The 26,902-nt window shown below is 30.7% G+C and overlaps 2 protein-coding genes and 1 long non-coding RNA gene across 5 annotated transcripts; 2 read left to right on the top strand and 1 right to left on the bottom strand.

Moving 5' to 3' along the window:
- Positions 1 to 1,381: 1,381 nt before the first annotated feature.
- Positions 1,382 to 3,085, top strand: LOC131635937 (uncharacterized). The gene is made up of 3 exons (XR_009293908.1): positions 1,382 to 1,950; positions 2,038 to 2,278; positions 2,883 to 3,085. It is a non-coding gene; the product is annotated as an uncharacterized LOC131635937 (long non-coding RNA).
- Positions 3,086 to 7,412: 4,327 nt separating this feature from the next.
- Positions 7,413 to 9,469, top strand: LOC131635936 (transmembrane emp24 domain-containing protein p24beta2-like). Of its 3 annotated transcripts, none has more exons than XM_058906572.1 (5): positions 7,413 to 7,540; positions 7,702 to 7,929; positions 8,654 to 8,840; positions 8,927 to 9,034; positions 9,126 to 9,469. In XM_058906572.1, the coding sequence occupies exons 2-5, from the start codon at positions 7,702 to 7,704 to the stop codon at positions 9,248 to 9,250; spliced, it is 648 nt and encodes a 215-aa protein (XP_058762555.1). In that variant the 5' UTR covers positions 7,413 to 7,540; the 3' UTR covers positions 9,251 to 9,469. The 3 variants fall into 3 exon arrangements, with proteins under 3 accessions (XP_058762555.1, XP_058762553.1, XP_058762556.1); XM_058906570.1 differs by having other exon boundaries at positions 7,415 to 7,540; positions 7,696 to 7,929; XM_058906573.1 differs by lacking the exon at positions 7,413 to 7,540 and having other exon boundaries at positions 7,601 to 7,929.
- Positions 9,470 to 18,643: 9,174 nt separating this feature from the next.
- LOC131635940 (cellulose synthase-like protein E1) lies at positions 18,644 to 25,941 on the bottom strand. The gene is made up of 8 exons (XM_058906577.1): positions 25,608 to 25,941; positions 25,143 to 25,476; positions 23,908 to 24,048; positions 23,680 to 23,814; positions 23,377 to 23,589; positions 23,057 to 23,281; positions 19,472 to 19,819; positions 18,644 to 19,400 (listed from the first exon to the last, which is right to left on the bottom strand). Exons 1-8 carry the CDS (start codon positions 25,883 to 25,885, stop codon positions 18,849 to 18,851), a joined length of 2,226 nt encoding a protein of 741 aa, XP_058762560.1. The 5' UTR covers positions 25,886 to 25,941; the 3' UTR covers positions 18,644 to 18,848.
- Between the last annotated feature and the right edge of the window lie 961 nt (positions 25,942 to 26,902).

Here is a 26,902-nt window from a genome sequence, read left to right as displayed (position 1 = left end):
TTTGTTGCTATCTAAAGGGTGTGTGCTATAAATCTAAGGCCAAGGGAATGAGAATGCATGCAAAAGAAAGAAAAAGAAATACGGGAAAAAAAAGGTTTATAAATAATTGTGCTCGCTTAGGCCCCGCGACCTAATGCCTACGTATCCTTTTCAGGAATCAGAGCGTCGTAGTTCGGCTCTTTAGTTTTTGTTTGTTTTTGTGTTTTTTAGTGGACGGAGTTACATTCGCAATCCAGCTTCAGGATAGCAGCTCGTTGAATGGAGTGTTATGCGTTACCAGTCTGCGATCGAAAGGAAGCAACATGTCCGATTAGGAGAAAGAATGCCTCGGAGGCGAGATGAAGAAGAGATTTTGAGCGTTTCAAGTCAAACCCTAAAGCAAGGGAGACTCGAGTTGCTCTATAGTTTGTGTTTTTTAGAAATTGGAAACTTACGCTCGAATGGTTCCCTTAAGCAAGGCAGATCCAAGCACTCGAATGATTCCCTTAAGCAAGGGAGATTCAAGCTTCCATTCTCTATATAATGATTTTCACTTTTTTATTAATGTTTTTTTTAGTATCTTCTTGGTATTTTTATGGGGATTTAATTTGGATATTGTTAGATGTTTTAAAGTTGAAAAGGAAAAGAAACTAGCCTAAGTATGAAGGGAATTTCTACCTAATGTTATCATGGTTTCTACCTAAGGTTAGGAATAAAAGAATATGAAAATAAAGATCACAATTAGAAGTCAACAAGTAGGATACATGAAAATAGTACAAGAGCATGAAATAGAACAAGTCAAAATATAGCACAAAAGTGAATTAAAAGTACTATTATTTTTATGTTGATTTTTATGTGAGAAATTGAATTACAAATCAAGCAAAAGAACTAAAACAAATAGCCTAAAACTAATATTTTTTGTGCGCATTTTCTATGTCAAAAATTAGTACTAATGTCTAAAAATATAGGAGAAAAATTAGTATTTTTATTGTACAAAAGAAAATGGTAAAGCTCTAATTAAAACTTAAATTCTAGTAATGGAAACAGGAGGGTGTGAACTGGATTATGGGTGTGAAGAGTAATAGGGGCGAGGGCCCAGCCCAAAGGATTTTTGTTATCAGATTTTTCTTATGTGCCAAAAAATGATGCAATGGGCCAAGGGGGGTGAAGATAGCGATCAGGCCCAGAGTATTGTTTTGGTTCTTAACAAAAAGATGATGGTGACATGGGCCGAAAGGGGGTGTGAGTTCGTTGGGCCCAAGGATTAATTATCTTGATCCAATTATTATTATTACTCATGTTCCAATATTTCTCTAGATTAATATCAAACTTTATGTTAAAATCAATATTAAACTTTATATTAATAAAACTTTATGTTAAAATCAATAAATCAATTCAGAAGATAAAAGGGGAATTAGGTCAAGTAAGTGACCTTTCAAGTTCTTCTCTCTCGCGATGTAGCACGACGGCGCCGGAAGTCTCGGCTTCTCCGATTCATTTCTCCGGTGAATTTGACGATGCGCAGAATCTTATCTTCTCCGATTCGATTCTTTCTTCTCACCGATCTCACTTCTTTCGACCTCCTCTGAGCTTTTGCGTTGACGTTAATGGCACGGCGCCGTTGTTGGTTCGAAACAAAGAGCGAAGATGATGATGAGATACCGTTGTTGGTTGCGTGAAGATGCCGTTTCAGAAACGACCGCGAACTGCCGAGTGATGAAGCTTGGTGTGTGAAGACGGTGGTTGGCGAGTTAGATGAAGATGATTGAGGTGTGAAGCACAGAGATAGCGAAGATGAGGAAGAACGGTTGGTGTTCGTGGAGACTTCTCTTGATTCTCGTTTCTTATCCCTCTGTAGTTCGAAGGTTGAACGGATTTATGATGAATGATTCGATGTTCTTTGATTGAAGATTGGAGAAAGTGATAAAGATAACGAAGGTGGCCGAGGAAGATGATCGAGGGCGATTAGAGGTGAGTTATCTGTTATGAATTTTTTGTTCTTTTCTGTTATCCTCCTCCTCTGAATTCTATTATGCTGATAAGAGTGGACCTTTGCAGAGAGAATTGAAGAAAGTTGAAGAAGGTTGAAGACGTGTGGTGAGGAATGAAGGTCGATGAATGAAGAGAGTCAGAAGTGAAGAAGAGTGGAGAATTGGTGATGTTGCGGAGAGTGATGAATGAACAAAAATGGTGGAGAGAAGATGGTGATGAAGTGAAGAGAGAGTGGAGAGAGCCCGAAGAATGAAGAGGACCCCTGTTATATAGAGATAGAGAAGCTTGAATCTGAAGTTAAAATGAGGTTGGTTCTCTGATTTTCTTCTCTGTCTTTTTTTTTCTGTTGAGAGTTGGTTAGTTTCTGTTACTTGAAGTTAGTTGGATTCTGTTGTGAGGTTATAAGTTAGTGGTTAGGTAGTTAGTTATGATGAAACTGAATTGGTTATAGTTGTTTATGTATGTTATGCAATTAGTTAGGATGTGTAACTGTCAGCTTGTTAGGAGAACTAGCAGTTAGTTATTTTCTGTTTGGAGGTTTGTTATATGTTGGGTTTTTGCTGTTGGTTAAATCAGTTAGGGTGGTTAAGACATGGTTCTGTTAAAAAAGGTTAGTTGGTATAAGGACTGTTATATGCAGAGTTAGTTTGGTTATGTGAAATGCGTCTGTATTGAATGGTGAGTTATGAACAAGTGTGGTGCATTGTTTTGGTTTATGCAGGGCTGGATTTCATTAGTAGTGAAGTGACTTGAATGTAGTGTGAAAATTTTTTGGATTCTGAAACTGTATGTGTGTGGTTTTGCAGCAAGTTTGGCATGGACTTGAATGATTTTTGGACTTGATTGTCTATATGCTGCTGACTTGTCGGTTTGATCTCATGGTTATTTATGCTGATATTTAATTGTTGTAGGTTGCAGGGATCTTGGAATATATTGAAGCATGAAGAGGAGCATAGTTTAGCATAAGCTTTTCTTTTGGTGAAAATAACTTAGACTTGAATTCTGTATAAATGTGGGTGAGTTATGAATGGTGTAATGTTTGATTTATATGTATATGGGACCTTGTATATTTTTTGTAACATGAAGGATTTTGAAATGGACAGTGGGTTTGTAATTTGTTGTGTAGCTTTTGAATGAATAAACCTCGAACCGTGTTCAGATGAAATCTTAATCCAAATTCGTACACGTAATTCCACCTTTGCGTGCACTTTAATCTTTCATAACAAATCAAACATTAATTTACCTCATGCTTGTCCCTTAGTATTGTTTTGATCACCTTGAAGAGATATAAACAAAGAATGTTGTAATCTTGTGATCCAATACCTCGAATGATAATAAAAGCCCACTTGAACTAACCAAGTCTTAGAATGTAACCCAATGTAAATGTTTGTATCACGCATGAAGAAAATGAACAAATTCTTAGTGCCAAACCTGGAATTCCGTTAACAATATAAACCAAAGCAAGCTCTAATCCAGGGTCCTTGATCTTTTCATGAAATGCATGGTGTGTGTAATGACCTAATAGATGAGATTGTGAGATGTATAAGCCAGTTAGAAATAAAATTAGATGGGCAAATTTTGGGGTGCAACAGCGTGGATCCTATGTGAAGGAGCTGTGAGGGATCATGGTGGACTGCGCTTTCTGAGCCTTCTGATCTGGTTCGATGGAGATTCAATGGCCCCGGATAGAGGGTGTACCGTATGCATACAGGGAAGTGGAGCATTGGATCTGCAAGGGAAAAACTAAAAAAATAATTGTGAAGCACCTGGTTCGAACCCAGGTCTTCAACGTTAGGAGCCTGTACTCCTTACCAACAATGTTAATTTTACACGCTGATAATAAAACAAGTGAAATAAATATATATGAAAACAAGTATTAAATGGAAAGAGTCAACCTGGGTCTCACTGCCTTACGCTGCAGCCAATCAGAAGCGAAGGAGAATGTCTGACCTTTTGACCAACCAGCCAGATTTCGCCACGCGTTTGGAGAGAAGATGTGAGAGTTGACCAGCCAACAAGAGTATCACACGCATATTCCCACCATACTTCATCTTCTTCCTTTTTCCTGCGGAAGTTCCAACGGTAATTGCTTCGATTTTTCCTGCGGATTCTGCTTCGAGTTCATTATCTTCAAACCTGCAAATTTGAAACGTAAAAGAAAACAACGATGCAAGGAATCTATCAACCCAGATCGGCTAATTGGACCCTTTTAAGTTCATTGATGATGTTTGTTTGCTTTGAATGTGCCGACAAACGTGTATACGAAGAGCAAATGAAGCTTTGCCCTAACAATGGCAAAGTGCTAACCCTGTGTTAAATCTCGAAACAAACACGTCAAATAGATTCTAAACAACACCATATACATGTATGAATGCAACAACGCAATTTATATTGAGTGAATCGAAGGTTTGAGATTTCAAACTTTTACCAAAACGGTGCAAGTTTGTAGCGACGATCCTGGGCACGCTCTGGCTTACATGAGGACTTGGAACGACCCCTGGGAGGTTTAGGAGTATGAAGGGACGTTTAGGATTGGTCTTGGGGACTGCAACTTGAAGATCGATGGTGCAAGCTTGTTGAACTTTTTTCTTCTTCGTGAAAACCCTAGTGTAGTGGCTGCCAAAATCTCTGCCTCTCGCTGCCCATGTTGTAGGTTTATAAGAGAGTACATTAGGGTTGTTTTTGGGCTTGGACTTTAGGTCATTAGATCATTTGGAAATTTGAAGAAAAATATGATATAAAGCTTGCCATTTTTGTCTCAATCTTGTACCAATCTCCTTCTCACGTTTTTCTTGATTTCTCAATCAATTTGGATTATTCAAACATTTATAGGATTCATCCAATAATATCTCTTATTATGTACTCATGATTTTATTTGATTTTAAATTTGAAATTAAATAAATAAAACCAAATATAAATGAAATAAAACCATGAACTAAATAATATTTGATCTATGGGCCACTTGGATGATTAAAATAAACCCCCATGAATTAATTCAAATATTATTATATTTTACTTGATTTATTTAGATTTTAAATGGATAAAGTATGAAAGAGATATGATCGGTCAAAATTGGGTTGACTTTCTCCTATAAACCCTAATTTAGTAACTTAAACATTTGTGGATTCCTGATCTTTCCTTGATGAATCATGATAAACCCTTGATCAAATGATGAATGTGACTTCAAAATATTGATGTTGACAAAAAATCAGGAGTTTTGACTGTAATTTGACCGTAGTTGACTTTTAGGTCCAATTGGTCGACTGTTGACCATTTGAGTAGTTGACTGAGCAATCTTATGAATCAGAGCTTGAAACTTGGCATGAGGACCCTTTGAAGCATATGAGTGGCACTGGGATCCATTTTAGGTCTTAGAAATTGATTTGATCTTTGAGAGAAGCTAAACCCAAATTGTGGGTTGATTGCTTAGGAGAGAGATAGTCAGGCTTATTTCTCAGTGCTTGAGCCAAAATATTTTGAAATATAATGGGAAAATTTTGTGGTATGACAAGTCACAAGGTTATTTTTGTAATAGCGTAGGAATTAACTTTCCGCAATTTACTTTCGGCACCATATAAATGCGATATACTTGTTAGATGTATGGCTAATAGGATTGCTTGACAAGACTAATTAACTGAAATGTTATCTCACTAATTTCAAAGGTTAAATATCTGAATCTAACACACTCATTTTGTTGTTCACACACCCACGTTTAGGGTTCCCCCTCTTGGTTGCCTTCTCGATTATAATAGTCAAGTCCCTCGGATATAGGGATACCTTAGCCTGCTGCCTACGATTCTAAATCATCATAGTCTCTTCGGAATAAAGATCATAGTCCCTTTGAGTTGTCTACGATGAAATGATCTCGTTCCTCGATGTTGCCTACGATAAATGATGATGGTCCCTTCATATTGCTAAGGTATCCTTACTAGTTACCTTTATGACTATTCACATCTCATAGGACTTCCTACCATCTTTATGGTATGGACAACCCCTATGACGATTCGATGACCCTTCGATGACCCGCACATCCAATGTATAGGAATACCTACCCTTATATGGTATGGATAGTACTATCGCTCAAGGAAAGTCTTTAGAATAGGAAAGACCTTACGAACTTAGGGTAGGCAACGCTTAAGTGCTTGCTCACAATCAATTCAAATCAAATACTTTTCACACCTTGTTTTCTAACATTGTCTTTTTAGACATTTTCAAAATCAAACTGTTTTTCTAAACACACAAGACACTTTTCAAACATTTCAAACAAACAAGTGAGCTACGCAATTAAGAGCCCATGAATAACCATGGATACAAAGGGTGCTTGCACCTTCCCTTTGAATAACCTACCCCCCGAACTCAATTTTTTTCAAAAAAGGTCTTTCCTATTCTTTTATAACTTTCTTAATTGGATAAAATAAAAGCCGATGGCGACTCTTGCTCACCGCAACATTTGTTTGCAAAATCAAAATAAAAAGTCAGTTCTCCCACCGTGTTACAAACTCAAACACATCCGAACCAAATGTGCTTTTTTGCGATTTCGGTTTGGTATAGTTCGATTTTGCGGTTTTCTATTAGGCCGATTTGATTTTGAACACCTCTAATTTTTTAGAGGGATGCCATATATAACTTGGGGGTGGCATGTAGAATCCTCACAAATGGCCGATCAAAAAAGCTCAAAGATGCACAAAATTCCAACACAGAGAACGACTTATCAAGATAAGGAAAGAAGAATTCAGAGTAATGCACCCCTAGTCCCCTCATCTAAAAGACACATCTTTGGTGTCCAAATCTATCCAACAGGTATTCGTGTCCCACGCTTACTTTCACAATTCAGTTCCAAACAAACTCTCCTATTTAAAGGAGATGAAACGTCGTTTTAAAGTATGAATTTCACTTCATTCATATTACACTATCCATTTCTCTCTTAAACTTGGACATTCGAATTCAACTTTGTAGATCAGTCTGTCCCCATTGTATCGAAACCTAACTCCACCGCATTACAACATCAGTTCAATCTTTTTTATCATTGTTTCGTTCTTCTTGAACAAAACAATTCGTATAGATTGTTTTTTTTATTAGTGTGAAGAGTTAAGAATCGAAATCTTTTTATTTAATATTGATATTAAAATTTTAATATTTAAATATATATATATATATATATATATATATATATATATATATATATATATATATATATATATATATATATATATATATATATATATATATAAAATCACTTAAACATTCAAAGTATTGGAGCTCCATTGTATGTTGTATAAATGTTTTCTCTTACCTTTTTTTCAAAATGAAAATTTCACAAAATTAATTTTAAAAATAATAATTTTCTACTAATCATCCTAACCAACGTTATTGGTCCAACACATGTTTTGTTCTGAATTTTAATACCATAGGATCACAGATCTTTTATTAACAACACAAACCTCAAACTTCACGAACTCATCTACAATCAATCTCAAGCTTTTCCATTTCTCTATTTTTTTCTTCCTTTGGAATCCATACTCCCTTATCATTTCCCAATAGAAAAGTAAAATATTTGATCATATAAAAGGTAACATTTTCTATTCCATTCTTCTATCTATGTTTCTAATCATATCAAGTTCATCCCTATTGATCCATTCATTGTTAAAATTCTTGATTAGGTAAGATGAAAAACAATGTTAATTTAGAAATCTAACTCTAGTTTTGTTGAATGTGTTGATGTAGATAAAGATGAAGATGAAGGTGATGCCACCAAATGTTGCCATTGTAATGGCAATCTTATTGTTATTTTTATTATCAAACATGAATGTTGTTGTTGGAATTAGATTTGTGATTGATAGAGAAGATTGTTTCGCTCATCATGTTCAATATGAAGGAGATACGGTGCATGCTTCATTTGTTGTCATAAGCACTGCTGATGCATCTTGGCAATTAACTCAAGAAGGTGTAGATCTTGTGGTAAGTTTTATTAAATGTATATCAGATACTTTATGTGTGAAACGAAATTGCTTTCTTATTAAGATTTTTTTTTATTATTTCAATAATGAATTGATAGGGTTATAACAATGTTATGAACCACATAAACCTTTATAATCGGTGTGTTGCAGTGTCCGATACACGTCGTTGTCTTACATATGTATGATATTTATACGACACGCATCCGTAAAGGCACTCGTATGACACGTGTTGGACAATTTAAAAAAATATTTTTAAAAAATTGTTTTTTCCTTTGCTTCAACATGCCTTGTATATTTCTTAAACAACCTCAAACAAATTTAAAATGGTTAAGAATGTGTTGAAACAATGTTAATCAAAGAATGGATAAAGAAATTAAGTTTGATTAAAATATTTGTAACTTTTTAAATACTTGATAGCTAAATGAATGTCACGTACTATCGTACTATCATATATGTCAGAACTGTCAATGTTTTATATTTTTGACATTATTGATTTTGACATTGTCAGTATAAATATCAGAGTGTCTATATCATATTGTGTCGTGGTATTTGTGTCTGATTCAACACTTAAAAAAATATGTTAGGAAATAATGTGACATCATGTGAAAAGCAATTGAGCATGTCTTGTGTATTTCAATTTTAATGGCTATATCTTTTTCAAATTATATATAGTTATATGAAATGCCAATAAAAAGGCTTGATTTGTCATGTGAATCTTTCATTAGGTTAAAGGACCTTCTGGCGATCAAGTTCGAGATTTTCGCGATAAGATAAGTGAGAAATTTGACTTTGTAGCACGAACTAGAGGACCTTATCGATTTTGCTTCACTAACAAGTCACCATATCGTGAAAAAATAGATTTCGATGTTCATTCTAACCATTTTTCAACCTTTGATCAACATGCACAAAATGGTGAGCCATGTTTGAATGATTAATCTCTTACACTTTAATTTATGTTGAAATGGTGAGTGTTGTTTTGATATTTTTCATCTATGCAGAACATTTTACTCCTTTGATAGAACAAATAATAAAGCTAGAGGAAGCTCTTTTCAATATTCAGTATGAACAACATTGGCTTGAGGCTCAAACGGAACGTCAAGCAATAGGTAAGTCATCTGACACGTCTTTTATTTGAAATGTCAATTTTATTATTATGAATTTTCATCTGATTAAAAGTTTTGAATTAACTTATTATAGTAAATAACGCAATGAGCTCAAGAGCAATTCACAAGGCCTTACTCGAATCAGCAGCACTAATTGGTGCTAGCACCCTCCAAGTTTATCTTCTTCGCCGCCTCTTCGAAAGAAAGCTTGGCCTGTAGAAAACTCCAATCATCTGTATGTTGATTTTAAAGCAAAGCTTGTCAATCCACCAAATTTGTTTTCCTTTGCTGTTAAATAGCATTCATAGGACTCACTTGATTCAATATTATTTAGAAGACTTGTTCTTCTATTTAGGCACATAAATGTGTAATTTTGTCTCCTTATATACTACACAAAAAGATAAGATATGTAAGCATTATATCTATGCATATGTTAAATTTGAGAAAATTTGTATTATTTGTATTAATGATGATTTCACTTTTATTTTTGAAACACTATTATTTTTTAATTAGTTTTTTTCTTTTACCGTGTCAAATCAATAGTTATAAATTATATATTTTTATACCGTGTTGGAATATAATACACCAAAATTTTTAATGACTTTTACAAATTAAAGATAGTTAGTCCCAATAGGATTTGATATTTCAATATGTTAAGAGTCTTATATTGAATTGATTCATATAATTCATTCATAAACTATAATCAACATTTTTTTTGTTTTAAAAAATAGGTAGTAGATGTTATGTATCCTTTGTAGGGCATGCCGTGTAGAAAGTGTTACAGCAAGGGACTCTAAATTCTAGGAGGTCTCATATTTTTAAGAAGTCTATTCTTTTTATTAATATAAATTAAAATAAATAAAATGTTATAATAAAAATTTAATAAATTAAAAAAATCTATAATAAAAATTCAATACATAAAAAAGTTGAGATAAATCAAAACTCAAAATAATTATAATTAAATTTATTATTGGTTAATACGTAAATGTAATTTTTATGTGTCTTTTTTAATTATTATAAGGCCTAAATGCATTTTTGGTCCCTGTAAGTTAGCGAGTTTTTGGTTTTCATCCCAGTAAGTTTTTTTTCTTCGTTTGAATCCATATATCTTACTTTTTACTTGCAGTTTAGTCCCTAAAGCCAAAATCCACATGAAAATATGTAGGTTTCCTACGGATTTTCCGGTGAATTTTCCTGCGGATTTTGATTTTACGGACTAAAACAAACGCGATAGTGAAATATAGGGACTTAAACCAAAAAAAAAAACTTCAGTGACAAAAATCAAAAATTCACTAATTTACAGGAATAAAAAATGTATTTAAACTTTATTATAATTATATTTATGTTTTAAATTTGGACTCATTTTTAAAATTAGAACGGAATTTTAATTGAATCGGCCCTCGTCCTTTGATGTTTAGATTAAATTATTCAAAGCTCATATTACCCGACAGGGGTGTGCTCTACCTGCCAGGTAGACGATAAGTTTCTATCAAGAAATGTCAGCAACATCTCAATTCAAGAATATATAACTAAAACACTTTGGCTAACAAAAGTTTGTTTTGCAAAGAGAAACAAACTCAAACTTATCAAAATCATACACCTTAAAATCAAGTTTCTCTTAAAAACTTTCCTTTTACCCAAAACTTACAAGATAAAATTTTATCACAATAATCACAATTCATTAAAATTCAAATCAACACTTTGGAAAAAAGAATCAACATCAACTACTGCCATTCTTTGTAAATCGGGACATAAGCTATCTTGAATCACAAAGTAATCATAAATTATAGAACCACCAGATTTTTAATTGCCGCCGCTAGCGGCCGTTATCCCAGACATTTGGATAGTGGTTGCGCTATCCAAATCGCGGTCGCTTTCTCTGCTATACTAGGCCGCAGGTCAATTATGGGCTGAGCGGTTTCCGGTTTTTTTTTTCTTTTGTGCATTAACAATTTTGATAAGAAGGAGGACAATATGTACAATAACACAATTTTTGAAAAAGAAACAAGACGAGAGGTAGAGGATAAAAGTTACGTACTTCTGTAACGATTTTTTTCTTATGTGCATTGACGATTTTGAAAAGTTCAAAAAATAATTAATTTATTCACAACAACTACGTACAACTGTAAAAAAGCTGAATAGACACTTTAATAAAAGGAATATTTCCAAAATATATATCAATCTATTAAGTTATCTAGTGAATTGGCACTACAAGTACTCTAGCTACATACATGTTGAATATTGTCTAGTCACATACAACTGCAAATAATAACATTAATAATAAAAATAATAATAATATATATCACTTTAATTAATTATTATTTTATTAATTAGATTTTTATAAAAATTGTATGGAGTTGTGTAATTTGTATAGATTATTCATATATTTAGACCAAAAATAATATATATCACTTTAATTAATTATTATTTTATTAATTAGATTTTTATAAAAATTGTATGGAGTTGTGTAATTTGTATAGATTATCCATATATTTAGACCAAAAATAGTCAATTTTAAAACGCTAACAAAAGATATACTGTTATCCTATTTTTGGAGTTGGCCGCTCCGCTTCCTTATCCAGGATTAATAGTCATGGATATATGTGAACTTTTCAAACACTCTAAGGTGATCATGTTTTTCTAAATTGCCAAGCTATCTTCATAGGTAAAAGAGTTATCTACCTTTATATACCTTTAATTACATAATATTCAAAAAAAAATTAAATTAAGGAAAATGATAATATTGTTGGGACCTATGTTAAATTTCAGGCGTTTCCAGAAATTTATCCCCAGTTTGTGAAACTATATGGAGCTGAAATAAGTAAAAGTTGGACCATCTTAAACAATCATGGTGTCCATCATGAATTATTACTCCAAAGTTAATTAATAATTCATGAGACTGTGACTATGAAGATCTTGTGTTGTGTGGTGATAACAGGAACACGAAAATGATGCAACTGTTTCACGTTGGAGATACTCATAACACCAAATTAGGATATGGTTAGGAAGAATTTTGCAAAGATAATAATTACAGCAAAAATGATGATGATCCAATGAACAAACAATAACATTAGTATTAAAGACATAAGGATTAAAGACATAAGAAAATGCCTAGTGCTACCTATAAGTCTATCTTTATTCCACTGGCCAATTATAATATCAACTAAAGGAGTTATTTTGTAATTCTTATCTTGAATTTGGTGCATATTTGTATCCCCAACTTTGGTACCACTAGTGAGTTTTATGAGGTATTTGTGAGCTAAAGGTTTCAAAGCAGATCATAAAGGTGAACCAGGAAATTTGCAATAGTGTAAGTCTCGTTCATAGCCAAAAGTGAATCAAAAGTCTGCATATACATAGGAGGTACAATAACATGGATATCACAACCCTGCAATGGAAAATCAAACAAAATCTATCAACGCAAGAATGGAAACACATTTTAGATGTTGGATTGTCAAACAAAATGCGTATGAAGTTTCAACATGAAAACTCCATGGGGAACATATAACAAAATTTAAAACAGAGACGTACATAAATGTAAATAGTACAACATGATTTTCATTATTATTTATGCACTACTACAACATATGAAAGAACAATATAAACTCTTCCTTTAACTGAAACCAAAACGTATGAAACCACAAAAATAAATGTTAGTATTTCCCTAAACCACAAAATGTAAAACACAGCCATACTTAAAAGTAAATACTACAACATGATTTTCACTATTCTTTATGCACTACTACAACATATCAACAACATATCAAAGAACAATAAAAAATATTCCGTTAACTAAAACCAAAACGTATGAAACCCCAAAAAAGTTTTATGACACATACATAACGATTTTAATAGAACATTTACAACAAATTCACATACAAATATGAAGCCATAAAGGGGGTTTTCGAGCTAACTCACCTCTTTGTCATAGACCACCATTTCAAAATGCTCCTTGTTGTTTGATAGTGTAGCGGTGAAATTGGTGAGACTAAAGTCATGGGAAAGACTTAGCTCATTTTATTAAAACAGAGTCGCCACCACGCTTTATTGTTTCCAAAAGGAATGGGAGAAAGAGCGAATAAAATCCACAGAAGTTTTTAAAATCAAAACTAATAAACTTATCAGAGATATGGCTACGGAGGGTTTGTTATACAAGGGGAAGGTTTTAAGCACCCTTCATGTCCATGGTACTCTATGGGAACCTCTTTGAAAATACTATTGTCTTTGTTTGTACATTCATTTTGAAAATCCTATGTGAAACTTGTTTAAAAAGAGTGTGGGGATAGGAAAAGAACTTTTTTTGAAAGTGAGCTTGATAAGACATCGCATCTTAGGCCTACATACCCCTTTAACAATAGGGAAGTCAGAGCTTCTGTAGTTCCTCTTAAAAGGAAAATAAAAGGAGGGGTCAAAGTGGCCAAATTTTTTTTGGGTGTGAGCTTTAAAATACTCACAATTTTTTAAGAGAGGTTTAAGCTTTAAAATACTTAACAAGTTTAAAAAGGGTATTAGGCTTTAAAATACCTAATGAGTTTAAAAGGTTAAGCTTTAAAATACTTAACAATTTTAATAACAAGGGACCAAGCTTTAAAATATAAGGTCAATGGGTTAGGAGAAGTTTCACCGGGAATAATTCTTCTCTTAACACCAAGGTTTTAAAATAAAAGACCTAGCTTTAACAATACAAAGGTCAATGGACTAAAAATAGTTTAACCGGGAATAATTCTATTCTTTAGTACCAAGGTTTAAAAAACAAAAGAATTTGGTTAAGCTTTAACAATACAAAACCATTTTAAGACAACGTAAAAAGCTTTAACAATAGTTTAAACGAAAGATAAAAAAGATTGGAAAGGGAATTTGAGTACCTTGACAATTTTAGTCAATATCATTCCCATTCTTTTAGACAAAAACAACAAACTTAAACAATCAAAAATGAGAAAATGCATGTCTTTGAGTTAATTTTTAAATGAAGAAATATTAAATAGTTTTTGGATTTTTTAACATAATGTAAAAATACACAAAATAAATAAATCACACAAAAAAGAAAGGATTAAAAACCATTAATTTTCTATTTTTTATGATTTTTTGAAGTTGTGTAAAAAACCAAAATAAACAAGTTTAAAAAAAATAGAAATGGTCCAACTAAGGCTTGAACTAAGGACCTAGAATACTATGCACAAAACTACAGCCAACTCTACTGCGCGAGTGTGGTGTCAAGGAGATGACTTCAATTGATTTTATTTGAACACAAGTAAGTTTGGAAAACTAAAAAATAGGAAAAAAGGTCTGGGGCGAGGGGGATTCGAACCCTAAACCTAGAGGGTCATAAAGTGCTAGGTACATGAGTGGGAACCAAGTGTGCTGAAACAATATAGTCGTTTAGCAAACACACACCATTCAATATATTTTAAAAATGCACGCTAAATGGAATTCAAAATTCCCAGCAACTTCATCTTCTTCGTTGAACACAACAACATCATCCATGGCCAAAACACAAATCCTTCAAATCTTAACCAAATTGAACAAAGTGAAAGTGCATTCTGTTCCATTTTTAAACACGAACTCAACCATGTAATTAACAACAACTAAAACACAATAAAACGTGAGAATTTATGAGATTCATTGATGAACCCTAAAAACTAATTTTTAAATTAAACTCTTAAAATATGAAATCAAGCCCTAAAACCTTAGGGCTATTGTTCCCTACATTCTTCTAAGCAAATTGGTAACAATAAATGTAACAATTGATACCTAAATATTAGAGCTCGAATTCAAGTTTCTTACCTCTAAAAAATGGAGCTCTGAATTGTGCCTTAGGCTGTTCCAGAATGTTCCTTTTGATTTAAGTAGCTTCAATGATCCCTAAGGTTACTTTCTGGACAACCAAATTGGAATGAGCACTTCTCCTTCTTCAAACACGAACCCACCTACACACAAAAAAAGTTATTCTTATAACTCAATGTTCTAGGTGTTACATATCAAGGTAAGCATTTGAATAGCTTCCATTTACAATATAGAAGGTATGTGAATCAAAAGTCCTCAAAATACAAGGGAAAAATTGAAGATGGCAAGTTATGGTTCTATGAGCTTTTTTAATGGTGGTGAGATGGTGAATTTCTGTTTGATGGGTTTGGTAGGGTTTTATGGTTTTGTATAGCTTCTATGTGATTATTAGAAGCTATTTGGAAGGTTAATTTGGTATGGAAGTGTTTGGTTTTGATTTTGGTAAGTTATGAGCTTGAATGAAGCTTTAATGGAGGAAAAATATGATTTTTTGTTAGGGAACCTTTGGGAGGTTGAGGAAGGTATGGACAGCTTCTAAATGATGTTTAGAAGTTGTCTAAACCTTTGGCTGACACCCAGAACTTGTGGAACTCAAAATCACTATGAAAATGCAAAGATTGGAAAATGAGAATTTCAAGTGAGGTAGTGACTTGGAGAATTCTGGTGTGTTTGATGCAATGGCCAATGCCCTCTATTTATAGGAAAGGATTAGGGTTTGTGGAGGGAAAAAATTCAGAAGTTTGAAGCTCACATGTGACTCTTGTACCACCTTTCTTATTTGTGAAGAAATGAGATTTTTGGTTTTCCTATGGAATGTACAAACTCAAGCATGCTTCCATGACTTTATTCTGAGTTGTAGAGGCTTGCTTATGATGTTTAACTTGCTTTTGGTGTAGAGGAGACATGGGAGAGGCTCACGGAGAGTGGACTTTATGCATAAAGCCTCTTTATCAAAATGGAAGTGTGATCTTTATGCCATTAATGGAATGATCACTTGGATAATGTCTTAAACACTTGGATTATAGCTCAAAAGCAAGTGTAGTCTTATGATTATGGTGATTTGAACAGGTTATATGGGCTGCAAGAAAGGAATCTTTGCATTTGAAATGGTTTTGGTTCATAACTTCTTCATCTCTTCATTCTTGAATTCAAGTGTTCATGGTGCCTTCTTCATAAAATCAAATCGCATTGATCAAGCCATGGATTTTCATGCTAGTGGTCTGTTTGGAAATTCCTTGCTACATACTTCAATTCACTTGTTGAAAGTTTCCTCAAACTCTTTTTGGATCATGGAGAAAAAAGGCCATAAAGTTAAGAAAAAACTAGGTGAAAACACTTAGAATTTTTCTAAGTTTTTTAGACATAAACCTTCTTAATCCAAAATCTCTGAAAATAATCACTTTTAGCCAAAACTTGCATTATGATAAGTTGTTTGTTTTGTCAAGATCTACAACTTTCATGTTTGGAGATTTTTGAGTTTGTAGGCAAAATTTGGAGTTCCCAAAATTAGGTCAAAATTCACTTAAAACCCTAATTTTGACTTTTGTTGACTTTTTTATTCTTGATGAATTCTTTGAATTTTCTTTGATCAAATGTCTTCAATATCCATATGATGATGATTTGGATCTTTAAAAGTCCATAGTTGACCATTTTTCTCAAAAGTCAAAGGTTGACTTGCATAGTTGACTTTTTCCAAATGAATTGCAGTTTTGTGATTTCCAAATGAATCAATGTCTCCTCTTCAAATGAATGATATGAATGGACTATGATGTTAATTTGAATGCCTTTGAATCATAGTTTGAGTCTTGGAACCATGTCCTAATTAAAAGTCAACCCTCTAGTGGAATTAGGTCAAAAACCCTAATTGGAGCCATCCTTGGATCTTGGTATTGATTAGAGAATCATTTTAATCATATAAAACTGTTGAATTCCCTCGTGGGCCTCAAAACCCTAGTTTGCCTAGCCTCTTCCTAATCAGTCACCTGTCTTGGGGCACAAGCAACAAACAATAATTTTTTTGTATTTTTGTTAGCAAATAATAAATGCATGATGATTATGATGATAATGATGATCCTAATATTTAAAATATGGTTGGATCTCAATGGTCAAAAATTGGGGTACAACAGATAGCACACTCCATTTGTGGAGGATTTTAACGACAACTTTCTAATGTTCCTTTTCATCGTTTATATCAATAACTCTCTCTAGAGGTCTTGCCATGGTGTTTGAAAAATCTGCAGATGATTACATGAGGAAAATGGAGAAAATGAAGGAAATGAAGGTTCTTTGTGAAATGAAATATGGGTTTGGAGGGAGAAGGTAAGTGAGAAGTGATAGGAGAAAAAGAATGGTTCAGTTTGCGTTGGGGCAAAAAGTGAGAAGTGAAATGAGAAAAATAAAGAGTGTTGGGACAGAGGGTGGTTCAGTTTAGCATTGGGAGTGATGATAAAGTTAGACTTTGGTTACATTTTAATTTGTTACCAACAATGCAATGTAAGTAGGCATTGGGTAAGACAAACATGATCAAAACATTAGTTTCAATAGAGCCAAATCTTAGGGCCCGTTTGTTTTGGCTTTTTTTAAAAATGATTTTTATAGTGTTATCAAATTTTGTGCAAATTTTTTTTACAAACAAACTTTTTATAAAAGCTTCAAATAAAAATTTTGTTTGAATAGTTATTCTTAAAATGTGATTTTAGGTATTTCATCTATTTATGGAAAAAAAATTTGGATATCAAAATTTCAAAAAATCACTTAATTTTGAAGCTATTTCAAATAGATTTTCATAAAAATCATTTTTAAAATATAACTTTTTGAAAAAATTATGATTTTGACTGAGTTTCGGTCTTCAATTATGTATGTTTATGTTATAGGATGTCAAATTAAGTGTTTCATTTTAGAAAAAACGAATATCAAAAAACTTGTAATATTTTGAAAAACGGTATTAGAAAATCTATTTTCAAGAATACAAAGGAAAAATCCATTTTTTTAAAGCTGAAACAAACTGGCCCTTAATTTAGTCACAAAAAGCTATTTTTAGACTCAAATTAACCCTAAAACAATAAGGTGTTATTTTTTAAGCAAAGGACAATATAAGCTTAATTAGACACATTTATTTTCTTATTATATAGATTTGTTCTTAATGTTTTTTTTTTATTGAGAATGTATGAAATGGTTCGAAGTGTCAATTAATTACTAACCATAATTGTTAAACTTCTATATAATTTAATTTTTCAATAAATCATAATTTTAGAGATATTGTTTTTATCTATTTATTATATTATGAATTATACTATGTAAAATCTCTTTTAATCACAAATTCACCTGAGATATAAGGGTATTGTGATCAAAGGAGAAGATTACAAGTCAAGACATTGGTCTTAATTAATTTATTAATCCATTGTGATATTAGAGAAACAATTATAGCAATTAGACACAATTAGAGAAATAATAGATTAAAAAGATTTGATCATCTTTAACCTATGAATATTTTTCAAAGTTATTTTAAACCTTTTTTTCTTTTCTAAAATATACTTTCAACATACCCTTATTTCTAGAGATAATAACTTGAAAATTATGTACACATAATTAATTTTAGGGTAAAATTAGAATTAATTGCACTTGTTTAAGAACAAACTCATTTCTATTAAAGCAATTATTATTTCTATTACCAAAAAAGAAGCAATTATTATTTCAGAAAGAGTATTAACTAAAAAAATACTAAATAGTATATGAGTACTAACTAGAAATTTTTTTGAAGTCCAAAACAATAGTTTTATTGGCCTTCCTCTTAGTCCGATCCTGCTCCTAATGACTACTCCAATCTCCAATTTCTTGTATAATTGTGTTTACTAAGAGAAAACAAACAATTAACTTTTATATACTGATTCAACTTTTTGAATTTGTTTATATAAAATAAAAACACATAAATCTTAAACTAACAGAAGATAAAACAAAATAGCAAAATGGCATATCCAATATTAATAATAAGCTTTTAATTGAAAACACATAAACGTACAAGTTTTTATTTTTGTCATGCATAGCTGAAGGAGAGAGCTAAAGCTAGAGCCAACATTGTTGATTTCATGCCAAGAGAATTTGGCAATTTGCCACTATCTTTCCTTAAGAAAATGCCTTGGTATAAAGGCACATTAATAAGAACCAAAAAGCCACACAAAATAACTTGCAATCCAATTTTCTTGTGTGCTTCAAAGCCACCTCCCCTTAGGACTGCATTCTTCAAAACATTAAGAAAACAAAATAAATTGAACAATGCTAGTGTTGCTAATATAGTAAACATTGGTGAAGATGTTCCAAACTCCATAATTTCATTATCATGCCGCTTGGCAACTTCTTCTTCTGAAACCTTACTTGTAATTATAAAGACTGAATTTGAAAAACCAAAAAGCTTCAAGATAGTGTCACTAAATGCATAAAGATAAGAGGTTGTTCTCTTGTACAACCATATCCTTAGATCATTCCACCATCCTTTAAATGTTCCTCCACACAAAAGAAACTCGAATAAACTATAAGTAGTTTCTCCAATTATAACATAAGCAAATGGTATGAACCACAAACTTGACACCTGAAAATTCAACCAATGGCATATTAAACACCTAAAAAGTAAATAGTTTAGAAAATGAATTGTTTTGTTACCTCTGGAAACAAGGGGATTCCTTTAAGCAGATATAGTGAAGGAATGATATAGTAATATAAAATAGCTAAGCAGTTCGGTGCCCATAAGCAATAAACACAATATCCCATTTGAAGGCCAAAACTAATCTTCCCAAAAGCATACCACACAGGACTATACTTAGAAAGTAAAATTTGTAAGTCCCCCTCAGACCATCTCTTATGTTGAATAAGGACTTGAAGTAAAGAAGTTGGAGCTAGACCCAAAAAAGCCTTTCTAGCTGGAATATAATATACTGATTTCCATCCGTTGATTTGAATGGACAAACCTGTTGTCACATCCTCCACTAGAGACCCATATTTTAAACCCATCTGCAATTCAAAATAATTATTACCAATTAAATTTAATTACAACATCATAGTTCTAAACTCTATGTTCAATTGTAATCACCTACATCGGTTGCACATGTTATATTTTGCTACAATATCAAGGTTAAGAATGGTTCTACCTATTAATTTTTCTAATAGAAAATAAATAAATATATATATATAATAGAAAAAAATAAAAATTACATAACTAACAGAAGTAGTAGTAGTACATCCAAATAACAAACACCTTCCCAAAGAGAAGAAACACAAAGACAAACAGTGAGAAAAAACAAAAAAGAGAACAAAACAAACAGTACACAGCCAGCCGAATATAAACGGAAACTACACCTCAAAGGAGGCAACCTCAACGACCATCACAAGCCTGCATCAAGTAAAACCCATGACCCCGGAGCAACCCAGTAGCTAATGTAAGAGAAATAAATTAGATCAGAAACATCAAATTGAGGAAAAGATAATGAAAACATTCAAAGACCCCAAAGAGGTCAGTTGGCCACTTTGCGAAACCCTATTACACATAAGCACCTAATAGGGCCCTGCTCCTTATCCAAGAGCGAGGGGACAAGTTCAAGAAATGAGATTAAACCCAATTTCATATATATATATATATATATATATATATATATATATATATATATATATATATATATATATATATATATATATATATATATATATATATATATATATATATATATATGGGGACGACTCAAGTGAGAACACTTGGTTATTATGAGAAATGAGAACAATGAATCACGACCATTAAATGTTGATTTTGTTGATTTTAATGGACTGGATTGGTTTCTCTTTCTATGATCCTTAATATTTATTTTAAATCAACGTAGAAAGAGAAACCAATCCAATCCATTAAAATCAACAAAATCAAAATTTAATGGTCGTGATTCATTGTTCTCATTTCTCATAATAACCAAGTGTTCTCACTTGAGTCGTCCCCATATATATATATATATATATATATATATATATATATATATATATATATATATATATATATATATATATATATATATATATATATATATATATATATATATATATATATATATATATATATATATATATATTATTTAGGGGACAACTCAAGTGAGAACACTTGGTTATTATGAGAAATGAGAACAATGAATCACGACCATTAAATTTTGATTTTGTTGATTTTAATGGATTGGATTGGTTTCTCTTTCTATGATCCTTAGTATTTATTTTAAATCAACATAGAAATAGAAACCAATCCAGTTCATTAAAATCAACAAAATCAAAATTTAATGGTCGTGATTCATTGTTCTCATTTCTCATAATAACAAGTGTTCTCACTTGAGTCGTCCCCATATATATATATATATATATATATATATATATATATATATATATATATATATATATATATATATATATATATATATATATATATATATATATATATATATATATATATATATATATATGTGTGTGTGTGTGTGTGTGTGTGTGTGTGTGTGTGTGTGTGTGTGTGTGTGTGTGTATGTGTAAATGGTAAAATTACCCTTGCAAGAACATATATTTAATTTGATAAAAAATAAAATTACTATTTATATTTTTTAAATTTTAATAATTATTTTATTTTTAAATATTTTATTTTTTTATTTTATTAAATTAATTATTAATATTTTTAATTTAATATCATATTAATTTTTATTTATATTTTTTATATTTAATTTTTTATTTTAAATTACATTTTATAAAGATAAAATAGTAAATCATTTTCTTATGTTATCCTGTCGGATTCTAACCTAACTCATATTCAGGATAACAATTTGAACTACGGAGGTAGGATAGGTTAAGTTTCAGGATTAATTTATCTTATCATGTTGTATCCGCAAACACTGGATTAAGAGAGGATATGATACAGATATCCTATCATGTCTTTTATCCTGTGCACCAAACGGGCCTTTAAGATTTAACTGGGGTTGAATCGGTTATATATTAATAAATATTTTTTATTATATATAAGAACACATAAAAATAATTATATTTTTAAATAGTAAAAAAAATAGGCTTAATATATTTTAGTCCCTTAACTTAATTTAATGTTCTGCTTTAATCCCTTAACTAAAAAATACTACAAGTTAGTCCCTTAACTTTACTTCTGTTATCCTATTTGGTCCTTTTTGTCAATTTTTAACAAAAAAATATGTTAAATGCTGGTGCCTTGTATATGTATACAAAGGCTTAAGGTCCAAATATGACTTAACATTTGTACTATAAAGTAGTGTTTCCATCTTTATGGCAACAACTTAAGTGGAAACCCTACTTTACAGTATAAATGTTGAGTCACATTTTCCCTTGAACCTTAATGGACATCCACGACATCATAACTTAACGTTTTCTTTGTCATAAATTGACGAAAGGGATTAAATAGGATAACAAAAGTAAAGTTAAGGGACTAATTTTTAGCATTTTTTAATTAAAGGACCGAAGCAGAACATTAAATTAAGTTAAGGGACTTGAGCACTAAATATGCCAAAAAGTTATTGATAATATTTTAATAATTGATACTTAATAGTTTTTGTTTAATTATTTATAGCCTTTTTATTTTTAATAGGTTAGATAATAATAATAATAATAATAATAATAATAATAATAATAACAATAATAATAATAATCACTTTATCAATTCTTTGTTCACGTTATTGTCGGGTCATTTTCTATGTGTTGAACTGTATTTTATCGTATCTATGTATTATATATTATTATATTAAATTCACTTCAATTCTTCAAATGAATAGAGAATAACAAAAGAATTTAAAATAGTTTTTACTTTGATTTTTCTACGATAATGTATACTATAGAGTGATTGAAGAAGGAAAAAGAAAATTAAATAATACATTATTTTGATTCAAAATAACTTTTTTTTATCATATTTTTATAAATCAAAAGAAAAATCTGGTTCAACCCTTAAAATTGCCTAAATCGCCTGTTTTTTGGTTTTTTATCGGTTTTCCAGTTTAAATCCAAGTTCTTCTGCATGTCAATTTTTAAGTCCAAACAAATTGGTTAGAATTTCAATTTCCAATCCAATCAATTAAAATGGCCAGTCCAATCCAGTTTTGATTAGCATGTTAATAATTCATGAACGGTTAGTCACAATTGTGCTTTTTTCTAAGATCCCTAATCACCTTAACCATATAATATATGTGTGTAAAAGAGAGAGTATGTATAAATGACCTCTTTTCCCCATTGTGTATTTTCCTCATACGAGCAACTTGCAAGATCCTTTGATTTTTCTTCTATTTCTTGCAAATTTGTTTCTTTGAATAAGTCATCTTCACTCTTCCATTTATGCCTATATTCATCATAAAACTTCATTCCACAAAGAGTCTCTCTCATGTGAAAGCATCCAGTTCCTATGTACATAGGACCACCACAACCATCTGCACCACGGTACTCCACCTTCACACATATACAAAATTACAAGTATAAATCATCTAATATACTTGTAGTTAAATCTCTAACTTATGCAACTGTTGATACAAGAAATAACTCACATTGCTCCATGCTAGAAGAGCACTTGCATATAAATCATTCTTTGTGACATTCTCAAAGGTCTGTGGAAATTGTACATAAGTAATTTCATGACCTTTCTTTTCATCCATGAAAAAACAAAGAGCATCTCTTATAGATTCTGAATTGTTTGAGTACATGTCACAATCAACATTTAGAATCACTCTTCCATTGCTGATAATTGAAGACACCCTTATCTATTTTTGATAACATACAAATATATAATCAAATAAACATCATATATATCCCAAAAAGTAAATAAATAATGCATTATTTTGTATATATACCAAAGAATTCATAGCTCCAGCTTTGAAGTTGTGGTGATATTGAGGCCTCTTCTCACGAGCTAAATACACCAAAGTTGGTAAAATGAAACCATCTACATCTTTTGAGTTATTAGGATCCTTTTTATGAAGTAGTATCTAGTAAATAAAAGAAAAATATTGTATAAACAATCATAAGTCACAAAAATAATGAAAAGGCTAATGAAGTAAATTGAACTATAAGCAATTTACTTGAAGAATGGTGTCATGGTCACGTCGAGATGAATATGAATCCCATTGAGAAAATCCTATATGATTTAAACGTACTTCTTTGGGTACCCTTTTCAACTTTGTTGCATCCTCAATTCGATTTTTCATTTCGGTGTACAATTTCTACAATACAGAAGAAAAAAGAGAATATAAAATTGATTTTATTTTAAAAATTAATTCTATTAAAATTAAAAATATTAAGTTTTTTTATAAAACTGATTTAATAATTTAATTTAAGTTAATTTTATATAAATTTATCTAAATATAAATCAATATATTATTAATTCAATTTCAATTGTAATTAATTTGTCCAACTCACTCCACATCCGATGAATAATATTTTAACATGACATAGTTCAAATGAGTGCAGGCTAAGCTTATATCAGTTGGTTCTCACTCTCATATGCTTAATCCATGTCTCTTGACAGTGACAACAATACGATTTCTTATTGAAACATTGTGACGAAGAAATTCGAACAAATTTTAACAATTCGATTGAAATCAATCGATCTATTGTCTTTTTTGTGCAAATGGTGGTCGGATGATCGGTTGATCTAATTACTAAATTTGAGTTGTATAGGATTGTTTTGATTAAACTCGGATGATCGTTTTAGATATGCCGGATACTGAAACCAAATATTTATTTTATTTATTTTTATTATTATTATTATAGAGTCGATCAATTATAAAAATGAAGATTATAATATTATTATTTAGTTATTATAATTTTTTTAATATAAAAGTGACATTATTTACTTACAAAAATATGAAAATTTTAAAATATAATAATTACTAAATGGGTTAATAGACATTTACACCCCTGTAATGTTTCTGAATTTTGTTTTTCCCCCTCCGTTGCCAAAGGCAGGTTTTGGCAACGATTTTTTTGAAAAAACCGTTGCCAAAACCTACTTTTGAAAACGGAGGGGGAAAAAGCAAAATTCGCTAACATTACAGGGGTGTAAATGCCTATTAACCCTTACTAAATTAATGTCAAATTATAGGAAAATATTATATTGTAATAATAATTATGTCACTTAGGGAACCTTGTTTGTCCAAAAGAATCAAATTTAAGAAACCACATATAAATATATAAAATAATATATATCCCTTATCGTTTAGTATGTTCTAAGATTTTTTCATCGCCATAATAATTCAAATTGATACTCTAACAAATAAATCATAGATTGAGATAATAATGGATTAGTTAAACATACCTTGATAGCCACCAAGTCATTATCAAAATCAGTGTCACTTTGAAAATGTGAGGATGAGTCAATAATTGTATTGAAATATGCAGCAGGTGACCTAGGTTCAACTTTGAATTTCTTGCAAAATGGTAACCAATGTTTCGCAAACTCAGAAGCCTCTAACATAGCATAGAATGTAACATCTGATCCACCATCATCCGATAGATACACACTAAGCTTCTCTGTTGGATAATCATAAGCCATCACAGATAATACCGTGTTTATCACCATTATTGGTGGCTCAATCTCTGGATCTGCCGTACACACAAATATGTCTACTTCTGGTAACATATCTTCATATCTGCTCAAAAATAGAGGATAAAAAATGAAGTTTATAAACTTAAATTAAACATAACCAGTTTCAGACACAGACACATACATATTTTTTTTCAGAGAGAATGATAAGATTGGATATATGAAAATAAAAGGTACCGTTGGGAGAGCCTATCCTTGAAAGGATGTCTGAAGACAAGGTTCCATCTGAGAGCTTGAGTGAGAATCCAATAAAAACCAAACCATAGTTCAGAAGCAAGCAAACCAATCCAAGCCCATTTTCCTCCATCATCTTCTTGTTGGGTTATGATGTGAGTGAATCTGTAGAGCCAGATGAAGCATATGGCTACAAATAATGAGATTGAAAAGAGCCTATAGATAACTCTTCCTCTTCCCTTTTTTGTTTCAAATAAAGGAGAGTACTCACCACTGTCCATGACTTCCAAAATTATGCAACTTGTGTGTTTCTAATGCTTTCGATAGTGGTCTATATATAGAAAGAGTATAAAATATCCTTCAATTTACAATTTGGATCCTCAACCGCCAAAAAAGTGGCAGCCATTTGTGGAGCACATTATTGGCATTCCAATAAATATTCTAATTATTTTAATTATTTCAATAATTGATAAAAATATTAATGAAAAAGGTAATTAATTATCATGAAATCAAATATTCTATGTCTCATTAATTTACTAAAAATTGATAATTCAATTTTATATTTTTGTTTAAATATATTTTTTATTCTTTTAAATACATCAACTTTTATTTTTAATTCATAGATAATATCAATCAATTTTTAATTTAACATAACTGGCCGTTTATATAATTTTTGTTTTTAACTCATTTAAAAAATAATTATAAAATTTAGTTCATATAAATTTTTCAATACTAATTTATATTAGTTTTTTTGAAGTTTTAAAATGAATATTAAATTGATGATTTGAATATTAAATATTTAAATTAAAATAAATTGATATTTCTCTTTACTAGTAAAAAATTTATGAATTTAAATTTAAAATAAATTTCTTATTAAATTAAAAAATTTAAAAATATAGATCAAAATATTAAAGAGCAATACAAAAATAAATGAATAATAATTTAAAAATAAAATAATAAAAAAATTATTTAAGAACAATACAATATTATTAAAATATGTAAAAAAAATATAGAATAGAAGATTAAAACTAATTGATTAAAGGAGTAAGAGCAAACCTCAAAATTGAGAAAAATAAACTAATAAATCAAACAAAAATAAAAAACTAGGAATAAAAACAAAATAAATAATAAAATAAAGAACAAAATATTTACAAACAAAACAATAGTATAAAAAATATAGAACATAATATTAAAGAAATAAACACATACCTCAAAATTAAGAAAAATAAACTAACCGAAAAAAATTGAGAAGATAACACTTGAATTTTATTTGAGTCACACAACTAATTTATATGTTG

The sequence above is a fragment of the Vicia villosa genome, unplaced genomic scaffold (assembly GCF_029867415.1).
Source record: "Vicia villosa cultivar HV-30 ecotype Madison, WI unplaced genomic scaffold, Vvil1.0 ctg.001596F_1_1, whole genome shotgun sequence".
Taxonomy (NCBI): Eukaryota; Viridiplantae; Streptophyta; class Magnoliopsida; order Fabales; family Fabaceae; genus Vicia; species Vicia villosa.
The sequence above is the reverse complement of the archived record's forward strand: the minus strand, read 5'-3'. Positions and strand labels throughout refer to the sequence as shown.

Bases quoted from the DNA above. Each gene is read 5' to 3' on its own strand.
- LOC131635940 (XM_058906577.1), bottom strand. From the start codon at position 25,885: ATGGACAGTGGTGAGTACTCTCCTTTATTTGAAACAAAAAAGGGAAGA. The intron at 24,049-25,142 runs GTATGTTTAACT...TCTGTATTGTAG, and splicing joins ATGACTTGGTGGCTATCAAG to AAATTGTACACCGAAATGAA. The intron at 19,820-23,056 runs GTCATTTATACA...TTTGAATTGCAG, and splicing joins ATACACAATGGGGAAAAGAG to ATGGGTTTAAAATATGGGTC.
- LOC131635936 (XM_058906572.1), top strand. From the start codon at position 7,702: ATGAAGATGAAGGTGATGCCACCAAATGTTGCCATTGTAATGGCAATC. The intron at 7,930-8,653 runs GTAAGTTTTATT...ATCTTTCATTAG, and splicing joins AAGAAGGTGTAGATCTTGTG to GTTAAAGGACCTTCTGGCGA. The intron at 8,841-8,926 runs GTGAGCCATGTT...TCATCTATGCAG, and splicing joins TGATCAACATGCACAAAATG to AACATTTTACTCCTTTGATA.